The sequence below is a fragment of the Canis lupus genome, chromosome X (assembly GCF_048164855.1).
Source record: "Canis lupus baileyi chromosome X, mCanLup2.hap1, whole genome shotgun sequence".
Taxonomy (NCBI): Eukaryota; Metazoa; Chordata; class Mammalia; order Carnivora; family Canidae; genus Canis; species Canis lupus.
In genome coordinates this window covers 53658663-53680036 of record NC_132876.1, presented here as the reverse complement: position 1 = coordinate 53680036, position 21374 = coordinate 53658663, and the positions used below count along the sequence as shown (strand labels likewise).

General features: G+C 37.1%; 1 protein-coding gene across 7 annotated transcripts in view; it reads left to right on the top strand.

Annotated features, from left to right (window-relative positions):
* DIAPH2 (diaphanous related formin 2) overlaps positions 1 to 21374 on the top strand; it is a 1054304-nt gene that overhangs the window by 656590 nt on the left and 376340 nt on the right. The window contains exon 24 of one of the 7 annotated variants that reach the window (XM_072816466.1): positions 4667 to 4872. The exons of the other annotated variants lie outside the window; for them this stretch is intronic. Within the exon in view, the coding sequence (XP_072672567.1) occupies positions 4667 to 4857 (191 nt within the window). The 3' untranslated portion in view covers positions 4858 to 4872. Of the gene's footprint in view, positions 1 to 4666; positions 4873 to 21374 lie in introns of those variants that run through there. 7 annotated transcript variants of the gene reach the window in all.

Below are 21374 nucleotides of genomic sequence, written 5' to 3'. Positions count from 1 at the left end.
TTAGTGAATATAAGGCATACTTGAATAAAACTGTGCAAAATTGAGATCCCGTTTTTAAAAGTTCAAGTTATCCCTAGACAAATGCTTAAATCCTTAAATTATTTATAAGATCTTGCCCTTGCATTTATATTAGAAAATTCATGGAGCAAATCTTTGGGAGGAATATGATAGTTTTCTGCCTAATACTTAAACGTTTGACTACAAGTAATATGAGATCCTGAGTCCTAAAACGATTGGAGTCATATGCTAGATTCTGTTTTTAGGGTAGAAAATTTAAAAATACTGTTTTTGTGAGGAGAGAATTCATGTAGAAAATGAAGTCTGTTGATGTAAGACAAGCAAAAAAATAGTGTTTTCCAACTTTGCTCATTGCCCTAGTATTACTCATTAGTGTATGCTTACTTTTTTTTTCCCTAAGCTCATACCCTTAATTAGGCAGCAATATTCTGCTAATGGAGAAAAGAAAATAAGCAGTATACAATTATGTACATAAGACATAGTTTTTTCTACTTCTGAAAAGCAATAAAACTCCTTCCCCCCAAATGAATAAAATCTCAAAATTAGAATATCTGTACTTTGCTACTCATTAAAGTGTGACACTAGTAACAATTTGCAAAGAGAAAACTGTAGAAATGCAATAAAACAAGATTATCTTGGCAAAATTGAGATTTCTCTCCATATGTCATGCTAAAAATGTAGCTGATAGCTGGTCTTTGCGAGATCAATGAAAGATCTCTGCATGAAATGTGATTTGCATGTTTAAAGAATTGATTAAAATTGTAGCTTTTAACCTACACCACAGAGAGAAATAGCATAACATAGATTCAATTATTGTCTGTTTATGTGTAGTAGAGTCCACATGTTCACCAAAAGAATGCTAATACAATTTTAATTCCCAGAGACAGTAAAGCTGGTCTATAAAGTTTACAAAAACTATTTCATTTTACATCCACCATGAAGATTTGAATAGTGGAATAGAATTATAATATTTGGAATAGAATTATAGTCTCCTATTAATTCATATTACTGTAATGCATTCTTAAAGACCTCCTGGTTTGTGTTCAGCATATTAGTCATATTCATTAGTTTCCAATTACATTCTGTAACCTAGAGTAGTTTGGTGGGCTTGAAATGTAATTGAAGGATTTAATTTTAATTTTTAATATCAGGGTGTAATATAGTGACATCAGTGTTTACAGACACTCCTCCATGATCCCAGGGGCATTTGGGACTCACTGAAAGCATGAGGACCAGTTGTAGTAGTTTAGGTGATGTGACCTTCAGAAGAGTGGCAGATGCTGTGAAGAAGGCAAAGATAATGCTAAAAGGCATTTTGAGCAATAACTATTGATAAGAATTGGTGACTGGCTGGATGTTGTTAATAAAAAGGATAAAGAGTAAAAACTAACTATGGTTTTAAGCAATGGCAGCTGAAAAAATGGTGGTACCATTGGGGAAAACAGGATAATAAGAAATAGATTTTGGTTTCTAGGGGAAGAGTGGTTGCTGAGGTTTGGATATGTTGTGTATAAGGACATGGAGCACCCAATTGGATGTGTTTAATTGATATGGGAAAAGAGAAGACAGTTCCTCAAATAAGTGGACAGGGCTTAGATATAGAGATTTGGGGATCCTCAGCTTATATAAAATAAAGCTTTTCTATAAAATAATGTATTAAGATAAAAAGTTTATAGAGAAAAGATCAGAGGGTTTTGAGAATGTCCCTATCTTGATGGTAAGAAGAAGCATAGAAGGCAGCAAATGAAAGTTTGGTTATATTGATCTTACAATGAAAGAGGTTTGTATTTGGAGTTGAAGCAGCATTAAAGTATTGACCTCAGATAATTTTCCATATGTTAGGTAGTCATTGCTTTTCATATAAAGGCTAGGAAATCTTCACAGATACAATAAAGGTACCTAGAAATGTTCCATCAAAAAATTGCTAGAACTGATACACGAATTTAATAAAGTCACAAGATACAAAATCAATATGAAATCCGTTGCATTTCTATATAACAATAATGAAGCAGCAGAAAAAGAAATCAAGGAATTGACCTCATTTACATTTGTACCAAAAACAATAAGATGCCTAGGAAAAAACCTAACCAAAGACGTAAAAGATCTATACTCTGAAAACTATAAATCACTGATGAAAGAAATTGATAATGACACAAGAAATGGAAAGACATTCCATGCTCATGGATTAGAAGAACAAATATTGTTAAAATATCTATACTACCTAAAGCAATTGGCACATTTAATGCAATCCCTATCAGAATTTTTCACAGAATTAGAACAAACAATCCTAAAATTTGTATAGAACCACAAAAGACCCCAATAACCACATCAGGCTTGAAAAAGAAAAGCAAAGCTGAAGGCATCACAATTCCAGACTTTAAGTTATATTACAAAGCTGTAGTGATCAAGACAGTATACTAGTGGAACAAAAACAGTCACCTAGATCCGTGAAACAAAATAGAAATCTCATAAATGAACCCACGACCAGATGGTGAATTGATCTTCAACAAAGCAGGAAAGAATATCCAATGGAAAAAAGACAGTCTCATGAACAAATGGTTTTGGAAAAAGTGAAAAGGCATGTGCAAAAGAATGAAACTGGACCACTTTCTTACACCATATACAAAATACAATTAAAATGGATTAAAGGCATAAATGTGAGAAAGGAAACCATTAAAGTCCTCGAGGAGAACACAGGCATTGATATGGGCCATAGCAACTTCTTTCTAGGTATGTCTCCTGGGGCAAGAGAAACAAAAGCAAAAATGAACTATAGGGACTTCATCAAGATAAAACAACAAAACAAAACAAAACAAAAAACAAAAAAACAAAAAAACCTTCTGCACAACCAAGGAAACAATGAACAAAACTAAAAGGCAACCTTTGGAATTGAAGAAGATATTGGCAAGTGACATATCTGATAAAGGCTTAATGTACAAAATATATATAAGGAATTGATTCAACTCAATACCCACAAAATCAATAATCCAGTTACAAAATGAGCAGAAGACATGAATAGACATTTTTCAAAGAAGACATGCAGATAGCTAACAGACATATGAAAAGATGTTCAGTATCACTCATCATCCGGGAAATATAAATCAAAACCATGATGAGATACCACTTGACAACGGTCAGAATAGCTAAAATTAGCAACAGAGGACACAACAGGTGTTGATGAGGATGTAAAGAATGGTGAACACTCTTACATTGTTGGTGGGAATGCAATCTGGTGCAGCCACTCTGGAAAACTTTCTGGAGGTTCTTCAAAAAGTTAAAAATAGGGCTGTCCTATGACCCAGCAATTGCACTACTAGGTATTTACCCAAAGGTCACAAAAATACTAAGGAGCACGTGCACCCCAATGTTTATAGCAACATTATCAACAATAGCCAAACTATGGAAAGAGCCCAAATGTCCTTCAACTGATGGGTGGATAAAGAAGTAATGGTACATATATACAAGAGAATATTCCTCAGCCATAAATAAGAATGAGATCTTACAATTTGCCATGATGTGGATGGAGCTAGACTGTGTTAGCTAAGCAAAATAAGTCAATCATAGAAAGACAAGTACCATATGATTTCACTCATATATATAATTTAAGAAATGAAAAATGAACATAGGGAAGAAAAGGGAGAGGCAAACCATAAAACAGACTCTTAATTATAGAGGACAAACTCAGGGTTACTGGAGGGGAGGGAGACAGAGGGATAGGTTAAATGGGTGATGGAGATTAAGGAAGGCAGTTGTTTTGATGAGCACTTGGTGTTGTATATAAGTGATGAATCACAAGATTCTATGCCTGATACTAATGTTACACTGTATGGCAACTAATTGGGAATTAAATGAAATGGGGGAAAAAAACAAGAAAATAAATGTTATATACTGTGGTCCTAAAATTAACCTAATTATTTTTTATGAATTGATAGAATTCTAATAAATAGAGTATCCCTGCTATAGAATAGAGCCATTCCTGGGATACCTGGGTGGCTCAGTGGTTGAGCTGAGTGTCTGCCTTCTACTCAGGGCGTGATCCCGGGTCCCAGGATCGAGTTCCACATTGGGCACCCCACGGGGGGCCTGTTTCTCCCTCTGCCTATGTCTCTGCTTCTGTCTCTCATGAATAAATAAATAAATAAATCTTTAAAAAAATAGAGTCATTCCTGATAAGTTTCCTATGAAAAAATATATCCCATGTACTGTACCTTGGTTTCTTTTTTTTTTTTTTAATTTTTTTTTTTTTTTTTTTTTATGATAGTCACAAAGAGAGAGGGGGGTAGGGCAGAGACACAGGCAGAGGGAGAAGCAGGCTCCATGCACCGGGAGCCCGACGTGGGACTCGATCCTGGGTTTCCAGGATCGCGCCCCGGGCCAAAGGCAGGCGCCAAACCGCTGCGCCACCCAGGGATCCCTGTACCTTGGTTTCTGAATATTACCTTTATACATAGAAATTTACGATTAAGAGTCAGGGAGCTGTTTTGTCCCTATCTGGCTGTCAAGTACAATTTCTCTATGGCAACATTTCAACTCAAATTTTTTTTTTTTTTAATGTTGCACTGTTTACAAAGAGTTTCACAACTCATTTGCATCTTTATTTCCACTCTATAAGATCAGCAAGGCAGCTGGTGTTGTTCTTGTTTTACAGGCAAGAAAACTGCCTTAAAAAGTTGTTTAGGGCAGCCTGGGTGGCTCAGCGGTTTAGCACTGCCTTCAGCCAAGGGCCTGATCCTGAAGACCCCAGATCGAGTCCCATATTGGGCTCTCTGCATGGAGCCTGCTTCTCCCTCTGCCTGTGTCTCTGCCTGCCTCCTGCCTCTCTCTGTGTGTCTCTCATGAATAAATAAATAAAATCTTAAAAAAAAAGAGCTGTTTAACTGTGTTGTCAAAAGTCATATGAAAAATAAGTGGGATCCAGGTCTTATGATTCCAAGAGCAAGTTTCTTTTTGTTATTATTGTGCTGTCCCAGATTTATTATACATTCCCTAAAGACTCCTGTAAGTAAAACTTTAAAGTTTCATCAAAGCATATCTTAAAGGCCCATGATAAATTTATTTTCTATTTTACTGAGTAAAAACCCATTTAGGTATTATCCCATACAGTAGGTCAGGGGTCTAAAGTGACTTTTGGACATATTTGAACACATTTTGAGGCATATTAATTATTTCAGGCTTTTTGAGTAAATTACTTTTAAACTGATTCTTATTGGTACTGTCCAGAGGCCCAGGCGAGTTAATTAGCTTATAAAACATATGTGGATTGCACTTAGGGAATACTTCACTAATTTCTTAACATCTGGATGTACTGTTTTATTTTTTTTTACTGTTATGTATTCATGTCTGAAAACTGCGGCCACTTAAAAATGCATACAATAACTAAACAGTATGTATATAATTAAGAATAACTCCCTACAGGGCACCTGGGTGGCTCAGTGGTTGAGCATCTGCCTTGAGCTCAGGTTGTGATCCTGGGGCCCTGGGATCAAGTCCTGCATCAGGCTCCCCACAGGGAGCCGCTTCTCCCTCTTCCCATGTCTCTGCAGAATTCTCTCTCATGAATAAATAAAAATAAAATCTTTAAAAATAAAAAGTAATAACTCACTATAGCTCTATGACACTTTATAAAAAATGTTTAAAGAAAGAAAAGAAAAAAGCTTCAAGTTGATAGCACCATGTTTAAAAATATTGCAGTGTGTCTATAAAACTTAGAAATTCAGTGTAATTTAAATAACTAAAAAACATTTTTACAGTAACTCTCCATTCTCATTTTGAAAGAATTACCAATTATTTTTATATTATCTGCTTTGAAAATATGGAAAACAAAATTATTCAAGATGTTTGTGTGAATGTCATTCTATGAACCAAAACAGTTTTTGTCAATCTACATTCCCCCAGAGAGATAATAAAATATCGTTCTGCAAAATCTGATTTTCACCTTTTGCTAATCATACCCTTTTCCTCAGACTTCTCCCTTCTAAACATAACTCCTCATCAAAACAAGAAGCACGGGCAGCCTGGGTGGTTCAGTGGTTTAGCGCCGCCTTCAGCCAAGGGCCTGATCCTGGAGACCCCAGATCAGTCCCACATTGGGCTCCCTGCATGGAGCCTGCTTCTCCCTCTGCCTGTGTCTCTGCCTCTCTCTCTCTCTCTCTCTCCCTCTCCCTCTGTGTGTGTGTGTGTGTGTGTAGATGTCTCTCATGAATAAATAAATAAAATCTTAAAAAAAAAACAAGAAGCAAAATGAAACATCCTCAAGGAAAGAAAAATACAAAACTGAGAAATAAATGTTTACTTAGCAGAAAATAGGAGATAAATGTTGACTCCACCATTCAAGATGAGTCTCATTATACAATTTGGTTTCAAAGTTCCTTGGCTTTGATTCCATCTGTATGAATTTTTCTCCCCATTTCAGCTCTCTCATAAGCATACAAGTAATAGACTTTGTCATCACACAGAATATGGCTATCTCCAGGATCTCAAGCTTTGAAATGTACCTTTATATCCACAATCATCCTTACATAATCCTTGTCTCTCAAACCTCAATATAAGACTCATAATGAGTCTGTTGATCTCATTATGACTTTACCTATACTTTTCCTTATCCTTTCATTTTTCTTCCAACATAATTAGTTACCCTCTGGGTGTATTCATCATGTAACGTAATATGTACATTTCAAGCACACACTGTCTAGCACTGTAGAGTCCCCATACTTTCCCCCAAACCCCCCTCCTTTAGCCTTTGTCAGTCTCACCTTGCTATTTCTGTCACTCGATTTCAATCCCAAGTCCTGCAAAGATGACAAAATCACACAGCCCACCTAATGGGGTCTCCAATCCCATGATTTCTAACCATAGGTTCCTAATGAAGTTGGGATAGCTTTCCATTTAATTCCAATCCCTCTTTCCACCCCCAACCCCCACAACAGCAGTTCCAAACTGTGGGGGTTGTTTTGTTTGTTTAGTGGTTGGTTGGTTGGTTTTGGGGTTTGGGAATTTGTTTTTGTTTTTAGCTTCTGAGCCTATCCTCCATATACCCAGAAGATCATGTTTCCTCATTCTTGACTGAGAAGATGGAAACTGTCCAGTCACATATCTCAAGGAATATATCACCTTGCTTTACTTTACAAATTTTCTTACTTCCTGCTCTGTAGTGTGTTACAATCTGATACTGTCATCAGTTCATGAATCCTTGTATGTACTTGTTTTAGTGTCTCTACAAAATTACAACTCCATGAAGGTGAGGACCATGCTTTGTTCCTCTCCTAGGTCCTTGTCCTTTTTGGTGGCAATATTATGCCATTAGCAGAAAATAAGTGTGTGTTAAATTAAGGACATAAAAGAACTTTACATACCAGGTTTAGCTTATGCTTTCCATACTTGGAAATGCTGCTGAACTAAAACTTGCTTTTCCTGATTCCTGAGAGAAAGTAGAGCATATTGGTAAGAGCACAGATTGGACTATAGAACTTCAAATACTAAAACTCTGCCACTTACTTGATATATGACCTTGAGGAAATTATTTCATCTCTCTTTGCCTCAGATTTTTCATGTGCAAGTAGAGATAATAACAGGATATATTTCATAGGGTGATTATGAGAATGACATGAGGGTGTGTGTGTGTGTGTGTGTGTGTGTGTAACACTGGGACGTGTGACTTGGAAACATTCTGAAATGTATTGGAGTATCGTTATAACGTCCATGTTAACTACAAATAGTTCAATTATTTAAGAGACATCTTGTTGAATGATTAGATCTCGAAAAAGTCTGAAAGGAAGTATAAGGTATCATGTTGGTGAATTTGATTTGGATCGCTCTTTTATTCTTAGAAGTGATCATTTGGCCACAAGATTAAGTTTTGTATTGCTTTATAATGGTTAATTTTTCCTTTTATACCGACTGGCTTACAGGACCTAGCTTTGAGTTTCTGCATGCATCTATTTTATATTTTATTCACTTAATGTGAAGATTTTTAAAACACATTTTCCCAGTGGTACCTTGGTCCTAACTGTCTGTGGTATTGTACTAACTGTATAAAAAATACTTCTCTAGTGCTATTAAATTGTTCTGTTGATGCATCTGGCAGAATAAACATATATCATCAACTTCACCTTGTGGAATTCATAATATGCATTTTATCCCCTGAGGAAGAGAACCAGACATTGTAAAGAGATAGAGTTGCATTGTGATAGTAGAGGAAACAAATCCAGTGACCTGTGTATACATGCACAATCACTCTTGATTTTTCTCTGATTCCATATCCTCAAGAGAACTGGACTAGGAAATTGCCGGTGTTCTTTCTGATGTCCCAAGAATACATTTGTATTAATCTAGAGCATGGGCTGGTTGCCAGAGGTAGTGGGGGGCAAGGTACAAGAAATAAGTGAGGTTGTCAAAGGGTACAAACTTTCACCTATAAGATAAATAAGTCCTGGAGATATAATGTACAGCATGGTGACTATAGTTGCTAAGAGAGCAAATTACAAAAGTTCTCATCACATGCAAAAAAATTGTAACTATAGGGTAATAGGTATTGACTAAATTTATTGTTGTAATCATTTAATAATATATACATATATCCAATCATTATGTTATATACCCAAAACTAATGCAGTGTTATGTCAATTATATAATAATAACAAAAATAGAACACAGTTTAGCAAACTCTTCCCAAAGAGGTAGATATTAAATATTTTAGGCTTTGCAGACCACATAGAATCCCTGTCATAAGGGGTGGTGAAAAACAGCTATAGGCAATGTGTAAATGGTCATGTTCCAATAAAATTTTACTTACGGACAGTGAAATTTGAATTTCACACAACTTCTATGTGTCACAAATTTCTTTCATTTTTTTCAGCCACTTAAAAATGCAACTTTTATGTGTCACAAACATTTTTTAAAATTTTTCTTCAGCCACTTAATGTGACCATCATTCTCAGCTAAGGTCTATATGAAAACAGTGAGTTAGGGACACCTGGGTGGCTCATTCAGTTATGCATCTGACTTCAGCTTAGGTCGTGATCTCAGGGTCCTGGGATCACGCCCCCCAGGACTCAGCACTCAGCAGGGAATCTGCTTTTCCCTCTGCCCTCCCCCTGCTTGTGCTCATTCTCTCTCTTTTCTCTCTCAAATAAATATTTTTTTTTTATCTTTTAAAAGATTTATTTATTTATTTATTTATTTATTTATTTATTTGAGACAGAGAGAGAGAGTCAGAGACATAAGCAGAGGGAGAACCAGGCTCCCCGCAAGGAGCCTGATGTAGGACTCAATCCCTGACCCCGGGATCATGCCCTGAGCCAACGCTCAACTGCTGAGCCACCCAGGAGTCCTTAAATAAATGCTCTGTATTTAAGGATCGTCTGTACTGTCAGGAGGAGGGACACTGGGAGCCAGAAAAGGGAAAAGTCCTATCATCTGCCTGCTCCCTACAGAGGCCCCCACTCCACCAGTGAGTCCCCCATGTAGTGGCTAGAGGCCATTGGCCATTGGCCATACTGTTCTTTTTTTTTTTTAATTTTTATTTTTATTTATTTATGATAGTCACAGAGAGAGAGAGAGAGAGAGAGAGGGAGAGAGAGAGAGGCAGAGACACAGGCAGAGGGAGAAGCAGGCTCCATGCACCGGGAGCCTGACGTGGGATTCGATCCCAGTTCTCCAGGATCACGCCCCGGGCCAAAGGCAGGCGCCAAACTGCTGCGCTACCCAGGGATCCCCATACTGTTCTGATCCAAGCCTCCAGTGGCTACCTTGGAGTACAACCCACCCTCTAAGTTCGGCCTTGACCACCTACATTTTCCCCAAATGTCCCAGATGCTATTTGGCACACAGCTGCCTGAAGACCTGCACCTACTGCTGTGCTTTCTCTCCTTTAAGTCTTCCTTACATTCACCCTGGCTTCCCACCTGCAGGGAGCCCCCTACCATCCAACTTTCACTAGCATCACAGCCCCTATCAATCTCTGTTCTTTTTTCTGTCAGTACCATGTTTGCTCCTACTACATCCAATCTGTGAGCTCACAGGATGAGGACCAACAGCTGCCCTGAGGATTATTATGTTCTCTACCTTGATCTTCTACCATGGTGTGCAGTAGGTGCCTAATAAATGTGTGAAAATGAAAAAAATAAATAAAACACAGAATGAAAATGTGAGTGATATAGAGGTATCATTCAAAGTTAGTTAGGACGTTGCTTTTCATCTAGAAAAAGGTTATTAAAACAAAATACATTACAAAGTTATGATCATACTGTATATAAATTTGGATATTTTTTTCACTTGATGTCAAAGAAATCACAAGTATTCTGTTATTACAAAATTTTTATGAATTTCACATTATTGTTTATATAATTATTCCTTGCATTGCACTAAAGATTTTTGCTTAATCATTCTCATATTACTGGTCATCTAGACTTTAATTTTTATGCCATTTTAAATAAGACTATATGATTTTCTATGGTCAAAAATATTAGTTTCTCTTTTAGGCTTTTTCTTAAAAACAGCTTATAAAACTAGTATTACTGTGTCAAAGATTATGAATATTTGTAAGCCTTTTTCTAATTCTTTCCTAGAAAACTTATTATTCTTTTTCTATTAGCATTGTATGAGAGTTCCTATAACTCTGCCATCAGTGGTACAAGGTAGTCAACCCTTTAAAAGCCATGTGTGCTAATTGCATAAATGAGAGAAATGATGTCTCAATTCAAACAAAATTTATTAAACACTTACTGAATTGCAGGTACAGTGTTAGAGGCTGAGAACAGGAAGATATTTTTATAAGTCTTACTCTGCTTTTAAGGAACTAAATTTCTCTTGAGAGAAGGAGCCATGTAAAGTATTAGAATATGGCAAAAAAAAAAAATCCATGAAGATTCAAAAGTACAATAGGAGCACTGAGAATGGAGTTACTATATAGAGAGATGTCAGGGGAGGGGGCAGGATGGTGGAAGAGTAGGGTCCCCAAGTCACCTGTATCCACCAGATTACCTAGATAACTTTCAAATCATCCTGAAAACCTACGATTTCGACCTGAGATTTAATGAGAGAACAGCTGGAATGCTACAGTGAGAAGAGTTCGGGCTTCTATCAAGGTAGGAAGATGGAAAAAAAGAAGAAAGAAAGAAAAGGCATCCAAGGGGGAGGGGCCCCGCAAGTAGGCGGGCTAAGGCCACTGCGAGTGCCCCCAGGACAGGAAAGCCCCATCCTGGAGAATCAGGAGCTTCACCAATCTTCCTGGATGGAAAGGCGCTCGCAGCGAGGTGAAGCAGGATCCCAGGAGGGGCGGGGATGCCCTCAGGCTCCCAGGGGCACTAACAGAGCACGTGCGCCCTGGGAGAACGCCATACCCCGGCGGCCGAGCTCCCTAAAGGGCTACAGCCTGTGCACAGCTGGACTCGGAGGCGGCTCCAGGCGAAGGGAGCTGCATGGCCCGGGAGCCCAATTCCAGCAGTGCAGGCCCCAGAACCCAGGGCGCCGGGGGACACAGCCCAGGATCCGGTGCTCCCCCCGGGACAGGCAGAGGCCGGGAGGGCACAGGACAGCAAGGACGCTCCTGCCACTGGGCGGCCCCCACCCCCTGGAGCATCTAGGCTCCAGCGGACTGGTAGCTGTGGAAGTTACTGCAAGAGCTGACTCCAGGGCTGGAGAGCTGGCCACCACTGTTGTTGTTCCCCCTGGGGCCTCACAGTGGCCTCATAGGATAAACAGGTTAAACAACTTTCACTGAGCCCTGCAACAGGCAGGGGGCTGAGCAGCTCCCCCAGGTGCTCAAACGTGAGAATCAACACAGCAGGCCCCTCCCCCAGAAGACCAGCTACACAGGCAGAGGAAAGGCAAGTTATTGACCAAGTAGCACTGGAAAGTTCCAGGGGAAGTCGAGGGATTTATGGTATATAGAATCAGAGGATACTCCTCCTTGTTTTTTATTTTCTGTTTGCTCCACGCCCTTTTTTTTCTTTTCTCGTGTTTTTCTTCTTCTTTTTTTTTCTTTTCTTTTTTCTCTTCTCTCTTTTTCTCCTTTTCCCAGTATAACTTGTTTTTGGCCACTCTGCACTGAGCAAAATGACTAGAAGGAAAAACTCACCTCAGAAGAAAGAATCAGAAACAGTCCTCTCTTCCCACAGAGTCACAAAATTTGGATTACAATTCAATGTCAGAAAGCCAATTCAGAAGCACGATTATAAAGCTACTGGTGGCTCTAGAAAAAAGCACAAAGGCCTCAAGAGACTTCATGACTGCAGAATTTAGATCTAATCAGGCAGAAATTAAAAATCAATTAAAAGAGATGCAATCCAAACTGGAGGTCCTAATGACCACGGTTAACGAGGTGGAAGAACGAGTGAGTGACATAGAAGACAAGTTGATGCAAGGAGGAAAACTGAGGAAAAAAGAAAAACAATTAAAAGATCCTGAGGATAGGTTAAGGGAAATAAATGACAGCCTCAGAAGGAAAAATCTACATTTAATTGGGGTTCCCGAGGGCGCCGAAAGGAACAGAGGTCCAGAATACGTATTTGAAGAAATTATAGCTGAGAACTTCCCTAATTTGGGGAGGGAAACAGGCATTCATATCCAGGAAATAGAGAGATCCCCCCCTAAAATCAATAAAAACTGTTCAACACCTCGACATTTAATTGTGAAACTTGCAAATACCAAAGATAAAGAGAAAATCCTTAAAGCAGCAAGAGACAAGAAATCTCTAAGTTTTATGGGAAGAAATATTATATTAACAGCAGACCTCTCCACAGAGACCTGGCAGGGCAGAAAGGGGTGGCAGGATATATTCAGGGTCCTAAATGAGAAGAACTTGCAGCCAAGAATACTTTATCCAGCAAGGCTCTCCTTCACAATAGAAGGAGAGATAAAGAGCTTCCAAGATAGGCAGAAACTGAAGGAATATCTGACCACCAAGCCAGCTCTGCAAGAAATACTAAGGGGGATTCTGTAATAGACGAAGTCCAAGGGAACAATACACAAAACAGGGACTGAATAGGTATCATGATGACACTAAATTCATATCTTTCAATAGTAACTCTGAACGTGAATGGGCTTAATGACCCCATCAAAAGGCGCAGGGTTTCAGACTGGATAAAAAAGCAAGACCCATCTATTTGCTGTCTACAAGAGACTCATTTGAGACATAAGGACACCTATAGCCTGAAAATAAAAGGTTGGAGGACCATGTACCATTCAAATGGTCCTCAAAAGAAAGCAGGGGTAGCCATCCTTATATTGGATAAACTAAAGTTTATCCCAAAGACTGTAGTAAGAGGTGAAGAGGGACACTATATAATACTTAAAGGATCTATCCAACAAGAGGACCTAACAATCATCAATATTTTTGCCCCGAATGTGGGAGCTGACAAGTATATCAATCAATTAATAACCAAAGTGAAGAAATACTTAGCTAATAATACACTTATGCTTGGTGACTTGAATGTAGCGCTTTCTGCAATCGACATGTCTTCTAAGCATAGCATCTCCAAAGAAACGAGAGCTTGAAATGATACACTGGACCAGATGGATTTCACAGATATTTACAGAACTTTACATCCAAATGCAACTGAATACACATTCTTCTCAAGTGCACATGGAACTTTCTCCAGAAGAGACTACATACTGGGTCTCAAATCAGGTCTGAACTGATACTAAAAGATTGGGATTGTCCCCTGCGTATTTTCAGACCATAATGCTTTGAAACTAGAACTAAATCGCAAGAAGAAGTTTGGAAGGACCTCAAACACGTGGAGGTTAAGGACCATCCTGCTAAAATATGAAAGGGTCAACCCGGAAATTAAGGAAGAATTAAAAATATTCATGGAAACTAATGAGAATGAAGATACAACCGTTCAAAATCTTTGGGATGCAGCAAAAGCAGTCCTGAGGGGGAAATACATCGCAATATAAGCATCCATTCAAAAACTGGAAAGAACTCAAATACAAAAGCGAACCTTGCACCTCAAGGAGCTGGAGAAGGAACAGCATATGAAACCCTCACCTGGCAGAAGAAGAGTTAATAAAGATTCGAGCAGAACTCAATGAAATAGAGACCAGAATAACTTTGGAACAGATCAACAGCACCAGGAGTTGGTTCTTTGAAAGAATTAATAAGATAGATAAACCACTATCCAGCCTTATTAAAAAGAATAAAGAAAAACTCAATTTAATAAAAGCATGAATGAGAAAGGAGGGATTACCACCAACACCACGGAAATACAAACGATTTTAAAAACATATCATGAACAGCTATACGCCAATAAATTAGGCAATCTAGAAGAAAAGGACGCAATTCTGGAAAACCACAAACTACCAAAACTGGAACAGGAAGAAATAGAAAACCTGAACAGGTCAATAACCAGGGAGGAAATTAAAGCAGTCATCAAAAACCTCCCACGACACAAAAGTCCAGGGCCAGATGGCTTCCCAGGGGAATTCTATCAAACGTTTAAAGAAGAAACCATACCTATTCTACTAAAGCTGTTCAGCAAGATAGAAAGAGATACTTCCAAACTCATTCAATGAGGCCAGCATCACCTTAATTCCAAAACCAGACAAAGACCCCACCAAAAAGGAGAATTATAGACAAATATCCCTGATGAACATGGTTGCATAGAGAGATGTCATGAAAAATTTCATAGAGGAATTTACCCCAAGAAGAATGGGAATTCCATAGAAACAGATAGTAGAGTGGTAGTTATGAGGTGTGGGGTATGGGAGAAATGGAAAGATATCTGTCAAAGTGTAAAAATTTCCAGTGATAACATTAACAAGTTTGAGGAGTTAATGTACAACATGGTAATTATAGCTAATACAGTATTATATTCTTGAGTGATACTAAAAGAGTAGATCTTAAATGTTCTCACCAAAAAAAAAAAAAGTAACTATGAAATGGGGTAGAAGTGTCCACTAATGCTATGCTGGTAATCAGTTTGCAATATATAAATATGTCGAATCAAGACATCATACACTTTAAACTTGCATAATGATATGTGTCAATTATATCTCAATAAAGCTGGTGGGGACAACAAACAAAGTAAGAGATAGGATAATATTACCTTTTTTATTTAACAATATAGAGGATAACTTTTTTTAATCAGCCAAAAGAAATCAAGTACCTTTGGGAAGTGAGAAGTGGAGATGGAGAAATTGCTTTTTTTTTTTTTCCATAACTAGACGTATAGAATGATTTGGCTGTTTAAACTATGTACATGTATAACTGTCATAACAATAAAAACTGTGTTTAGAATTTCCAGGAAGAAATGGTTAAAAGTTGCTTGTATTCTAAAAGAAGACAACAAAGAATAGTAATAATAATGATGAACTAGCATGTGTCTAGTTTTTATAATATACCCACTTTTATGATAAGAGTTTTTTTTGTGTTATGTTTTGTAATTCTCATGACAACCTTATGGGGTTAGAGTTATGTTCCCCATTCCACAGATCAGGAAACTAAGGTTCACAAAGATTAAGTGATTTGCCCAGAATCACACAATAAGTTATGGAGAAAAAATTCCAAGTAGGTATATCTGACTTCAAAGGCCACATGTTTTTCTGCCATAACATAGTGCACAACTGCATTATTAAAATATTTTAAGACGTGTGGTAGCAAGGTAGCAAAATCAAGTTTTAGTTTTTAAAGGATAAATCTAGCATAGTGTGGAAACAAGTCTTATGATGCCATTATTGACTAATTTAGATGTGTATATAGGAAAATGATTTAGTAGGACATATTTTTCAAATTCCAGATCAGATTCAAGTGACATTTAGTCAGCACTTTCTATGTGCTGGGCACTCTGCTAGGTATGTTTTACTGCATTGTCTAAATTAATGTTAATTGTGGTTGAATGCAACTTTTTTTCAAATATTGAAATGTTTTATAATGTTTGTAGAGTTTGAAGTCCTAGAAATCTATTTTTGGAAGAACATGTGATGTCCAGGGCTAAGTATATTTTGTCAGTAAGTATTACCAACATGACATCAGGTCATGTGTCATGGTTAGAATTTCTTGCGATCATATCTTAAAAAATACTATTCTGCAACTTTTATGCATCCAACCATATTTGATACTGAAATAGTAAGTGGTTTTGAATTTGGTGGGAAATTGATAGACCTACATAATGAATGCTAATTTCTAGTTGTTCCAAGTTAAATGTAATGACCATCTGGGTAAATATCTTATTTGAGTTTTCTTCTCTATTTCTGGCTCCAAAGAAGATAAATAAATCATTTATGAGTTGGCGAAATAACTTGGGCAAAAGGACCATAATTGTTAGCCTTTATTTTAGAATACTAAAGGCTAGAGATTACAGTTGCAAATGTAACTTGCTGGCTCACCGGAGGGATGATGATGGACCTTTTGAAACATACAGAAACCTAGAGTCATTTAAATACACACACACACACACATATATATATATATATTTATTTATATATGATAGAGCTTCTAGATGGACTTTATCACATACAGGGTAGCAAGAGAATTACTGACTTGGGAACTAAAGTGGATGTGTACAGCATGACTGCCCACTCAATACACTCAGGAGTGGTAATTATATTGTTACACTCTGATTAAAGTTCAGGTAAGGATTGCTGTTGGCCTTAAAAGAGCAGTTCACTAATAATAACTCAGCAATTAATTACAATGACCATTCAGAGAAAAACAATCAATAGTGAAAGCTAGAAATGTATATAACCTAAAGGAAGATAGTGGAGCTACAACCAGGAAGAAATCATGCTTACTGTGAATATCTCAAGTAGAACCAATGGGAGAGAAGGACCAAAGAATTGTAAAACCTACATTGTGCTGTATTGGCTAAACCACCTTCCTCTTATGCCACTGATAATGTGCCAATTGTGTACAGTATAAAGGGAAAACAACTGATTCTTGTACATTTCTCTTGCTTCTGTTGGAGAGATTCTGGCAGATATTTTCATGGCTATATGCTTTAAAGGTCTGGAGCTCTTTGATTTGGTATACTGCCCCCACCTCCAACTGCAATTAGCTATGTGGTTGTTATTGGCAATATTTGTTTCAAGAGAAGTATAACAGCAAGAGATTTTCAGGGGAAAAAAGTCTGAATATGAATATCCATGATACTTGTGCAAGTTTAGAGTAACTCACAGAAAAACAGAGTAAAGAGGGAAAATAGGAATAAATTGCAAGCATAGCCCAGAGGAAAATGACCTTAACTAACATCTAAAAATATTTGTACTTGGAATGAGTCAGGGATGGAGAAATTATTTCTAGACTTATATAACCAGAAAACTAAGTGTAGACTAAATTACATTGTAGCAATGTAATGAAACAATGTAACTATTCTGAAGTAGGCTCAGTATGCAAATACTTCCCTATTCCACACATCCAGCTCAGACCCCTTTTCTGAGTTTGGGATCCATATACCCAGCCTCCTAGTTAGTCTCTCAACTTGGATGGTTCATACAATTGAAACTAAGTAGGTCCTAAGCTGAGCCCTTGATTTTTCCCCACAAATCTCTGTCTCCATTTCTGTTATTCATTCCAGAAACCTAGAAATCATTCTTAATGATTCCTTCTTCCTTATCTCTCACATTTCATCCACCCTGAGACCAGTCGGTACTGCCTCTAAAACATATACTGCAGTTATCTTTGGTCACCTTAATCCAAGCCACTGCCATCTCCTATCTAGACGATAGTAACTGGTTCTTAACTCTTGTCTCCTTTTCCATTATTAACCCCCTTCTCTCCATTTTCCACATAGCGGCCAGAGTTTTGTTTTGTTTTGTTTTTCAACCTATATGTAATCAACCTCTCCTGCTCCTTTCAGCATTTTCTCCCAACTCTAAAAGACACCTCTTGAACCCTCTTGAACCCTACCTCTTGAACCCTATGTCCTCCTTTAATCCATTTTTTGGTTATTAAGCAAAAATACTTAAAGCATAATAGATTTATTAGATGATAAAACCCTGCTCTATTTATTGTTATTACTGATTCAGTGGTAAGGAATTTAGAAAATTATTATAATTATATCCTGTAACTGCCTTTGTTTACATTGCCAATCTCTTATCTGTGGGTATATAGTAATCCTATTAGTATCCATAGTCAGTAAATGAATAAGGAAAATGTAACCATGAGGGTTTTTTTTTTTTTAAGATTTTATTTATTTATTTATTCATGAGAGACACAGAGAAAGAGGCAGAGACACAGGCAGAGAGAGAAGCAGGCTCCATGCAGGGAGCCTGATGTGAGACTCAATCCAAGGACCCTGGGATCATGCCCTGAGCCAAAGCATCCTGTTTTTTGTTTTGTTAACCATGCGTTTACTATACTCTTCCAAACATCTTCTATCTCACTGGTGACCCTACTACCAAGCAGAAGAACTGCTAATCCAGGCAGTACTAATGTGGAATGGATTGATTCTAATAACTCCAGCATTATGACCTCAGCATGATATTGATTTCATGACAACCTGCAGCATTCATTTTGACTGCAAGTTGATTGCTTTGTATATATACATACTGTGAATTGATGCATTAGACTTGTTCAGAAAAACCCAGTGAAATACAAGAATATCTATGCCAAATCATATAGTCCCATTAATTTCCCTGATGAGTTTGTGAATACAGTTCATGGAAAATTTGGCCACAGTCACGGAAATTACACTCAAGAAAGCAAACATTATTTTATTTTTTTAATAATAAATTTATTTTTTATTGGTGTTCAATTTGCCAACATATAGAATAACATCCAGTGCTCATCCCGTTAAGTGCCCCCTTCAGTGCCCGTCACCCATTCACCCCCACCCCCTACCCTCCTCCCCTTCCACCACCCCTAGTTTGTTTCCCAGAGTTAGGAGTCTTTATATTCTCTCTCCCTTGCTGATATTTCCTACCCATTTCTTCTCCCTTCCCTTCTATTCCCTTTCACTATTATTTATATTCCCCAAATGAATGAGACCATATAATTTTTGTCCTTCTCCGATTGACTCATTTCACTCAGCATAATACCCTCCAATTCCATCCACGTCGAAGCAAATGGTGGGTATTTGTCGTTTCTAATGGCTGAGTAATATTCCATTGTATACATAGACCATATCTTCTTTATCCATTCATCTTTCGATGGACACCGAGGCTCCTTCCACTGTTTGGCTATTGTGGACATTGCTGCTAGAAACATCGGGGTGCAGGTGTCCCGGTGGCATTCTTTTAATAAAGCTAGCTTTATGGTGACACTATCTATGTGTTTCTAATTCTTTTCAAATAGCATGTGGAAGAAGGTATTCAAATGGTTTACCAATCCATATAATCTTCTTACACCTTATTAAGAATAAAATATGCCAGGAATAAGGGTGTATTAGTATAGTAGCCATTAAGCAATTGCTCAGATAAAATCATTTGTGGATACTCACACAAGAAAGAGGTAGCTCTCTTGGTGTGAAATAAACAGTACTTATTTCCCACACACAATTTATAAGAACTTTGGTGATATTGAATATGGTTGTTTTCTATAAGTTTTGTCTTTGTGACATTTTAATAACAATTATAACTCAAAACTAAATACACACATAAAGCTATACTCAAAATTCTAAATTTTACAATCTTGTAATTGATATTGAATATGGTTGTTTTCTATAAGTTTTCTCTTTGTGACATTTTAATAACAATTATAACTCAAAACTAAATACACACATAAAGCTATACTCAAAATTCTAAATTTTACAATCTTGTAATTTCAGATTTCTTAAATTAAGATTTTCTCCTTTCTTGTCCTAGGCAACAAGTCTACATTCTCCATAGCCCTTATTTTTCCATAATTTTACTGTTTTATTTTTAAGACCTCCTAATATAGTATTAAGTATCCTCCTGTCACATGATTCCCTTTTACTACCAGTGTTCTAATTCCAAGGTGAAAAAAGAATGTATTACATAGATTTGACAAGTGAAGGTATTAGTATAGGATTGTCATAAAGCATCTATCAGCATTTGAAGGTTCTGGCAAGCTTTTTCTATTGAGAAGAATACCATTCTAGACATTTACATAAAATCTCCAGGGAGGATAATTCAGTATAGCCCAAACCGAACTCTATAATAAAGACTTGACCCATTAAAATTATTCCAGTTTGAGGCATAACTGAGTGAAGGATCTTTATTGCAAGGAAAACAACTGAGCTTTAAAAAAATTCATGATGAAGACAAACTATTCCAGCAAGAGAATATCCAACATGGCTTAAGAGAAGATTCAGAATGCATACCTATTTCCCAATCCTGGCCTTGAGCTAACACTGTCAACAAGAGTAGGAGATTTCAGTTTGTTTCTTAGCCTTTGATTTAAAAATTCACAGATACTATTTGCTGCAGGCAGAATAACAATTGCAGGAAGACAGAGAGTAAAAGAACTGTGAGTTCATGGGTAGCTTTACTGTCAACTGCTGGTGTTTTGGTGGTCAAGGTACAGAATTTTTTTATTGCAAGTCATTATTCAGAGGGGTTCAAACTTCCCCTTCATCCTCCTTTACCCCAGTTATCCTCTAGACACACCTTCCATAGTTAGTAGTAAGCTAGTAAGGTGTGAGGCTTTTTTGTTCTTTTAGCTAAAAGGTTCCATCTTTTTATTTTTAAAAAATGCATTCAGACTGAGGACTTGTATAAATGTGTGAACCCAGACATTGAACCCATACTTAATAAGATTTTTAGTGTTAAACATTTATATTATGTTTATAAAGAAGTTTTCATGTATTTTCTTATGGAAGTCCCACTGTTCTCAGCATCCATTCAGGCAATATTATGAATCCAATTTAGAGAAACCGCACCTTATCTCCAAGGGCACACTTTAGAAGGGCAAGCGAAGGTCTTTGTGAACACATATTGGGGACATTTATTTTTAAATTTTATTTAATAAGGATTCTAGTTACATTGTGTTTTCTGTCAAGGTGACTTTGTAAAAATTATTTTTTCTCCTAAGAATGAGTCATTTTCTAATTGATTTTTGTATTATAGGAATCTTTTATTGGGGTGGCATTACCACTTATTTTCTTTAAAAGCCAAAGAAGCCCACAATAATGAGCTTTTGCTATTGTAACTGTATAAACACATTTACTTCATTTCCATGTAAATATCATTTTCATATAAAGTGAAACTATTATAAATGCACTTAAGAAAGAATGCAACTATGCCTACTGTTAAGGCTGCTTGTAATGTCCTTTTCTTTTTTACCTATATTTCTGGATGAGTCACTTTAATGTGCTGCTGGACTGATAGTAATTCTTCAACTAAATATATTCAGTTAAAGAAAATTATGGTACTTATAATCATGTTGGGACCTATTCACATATAGACTTGCAAGAGTAAAATTTTACTTGGCCTTTCTTAGAGCAAGGATGTTAAGAAGT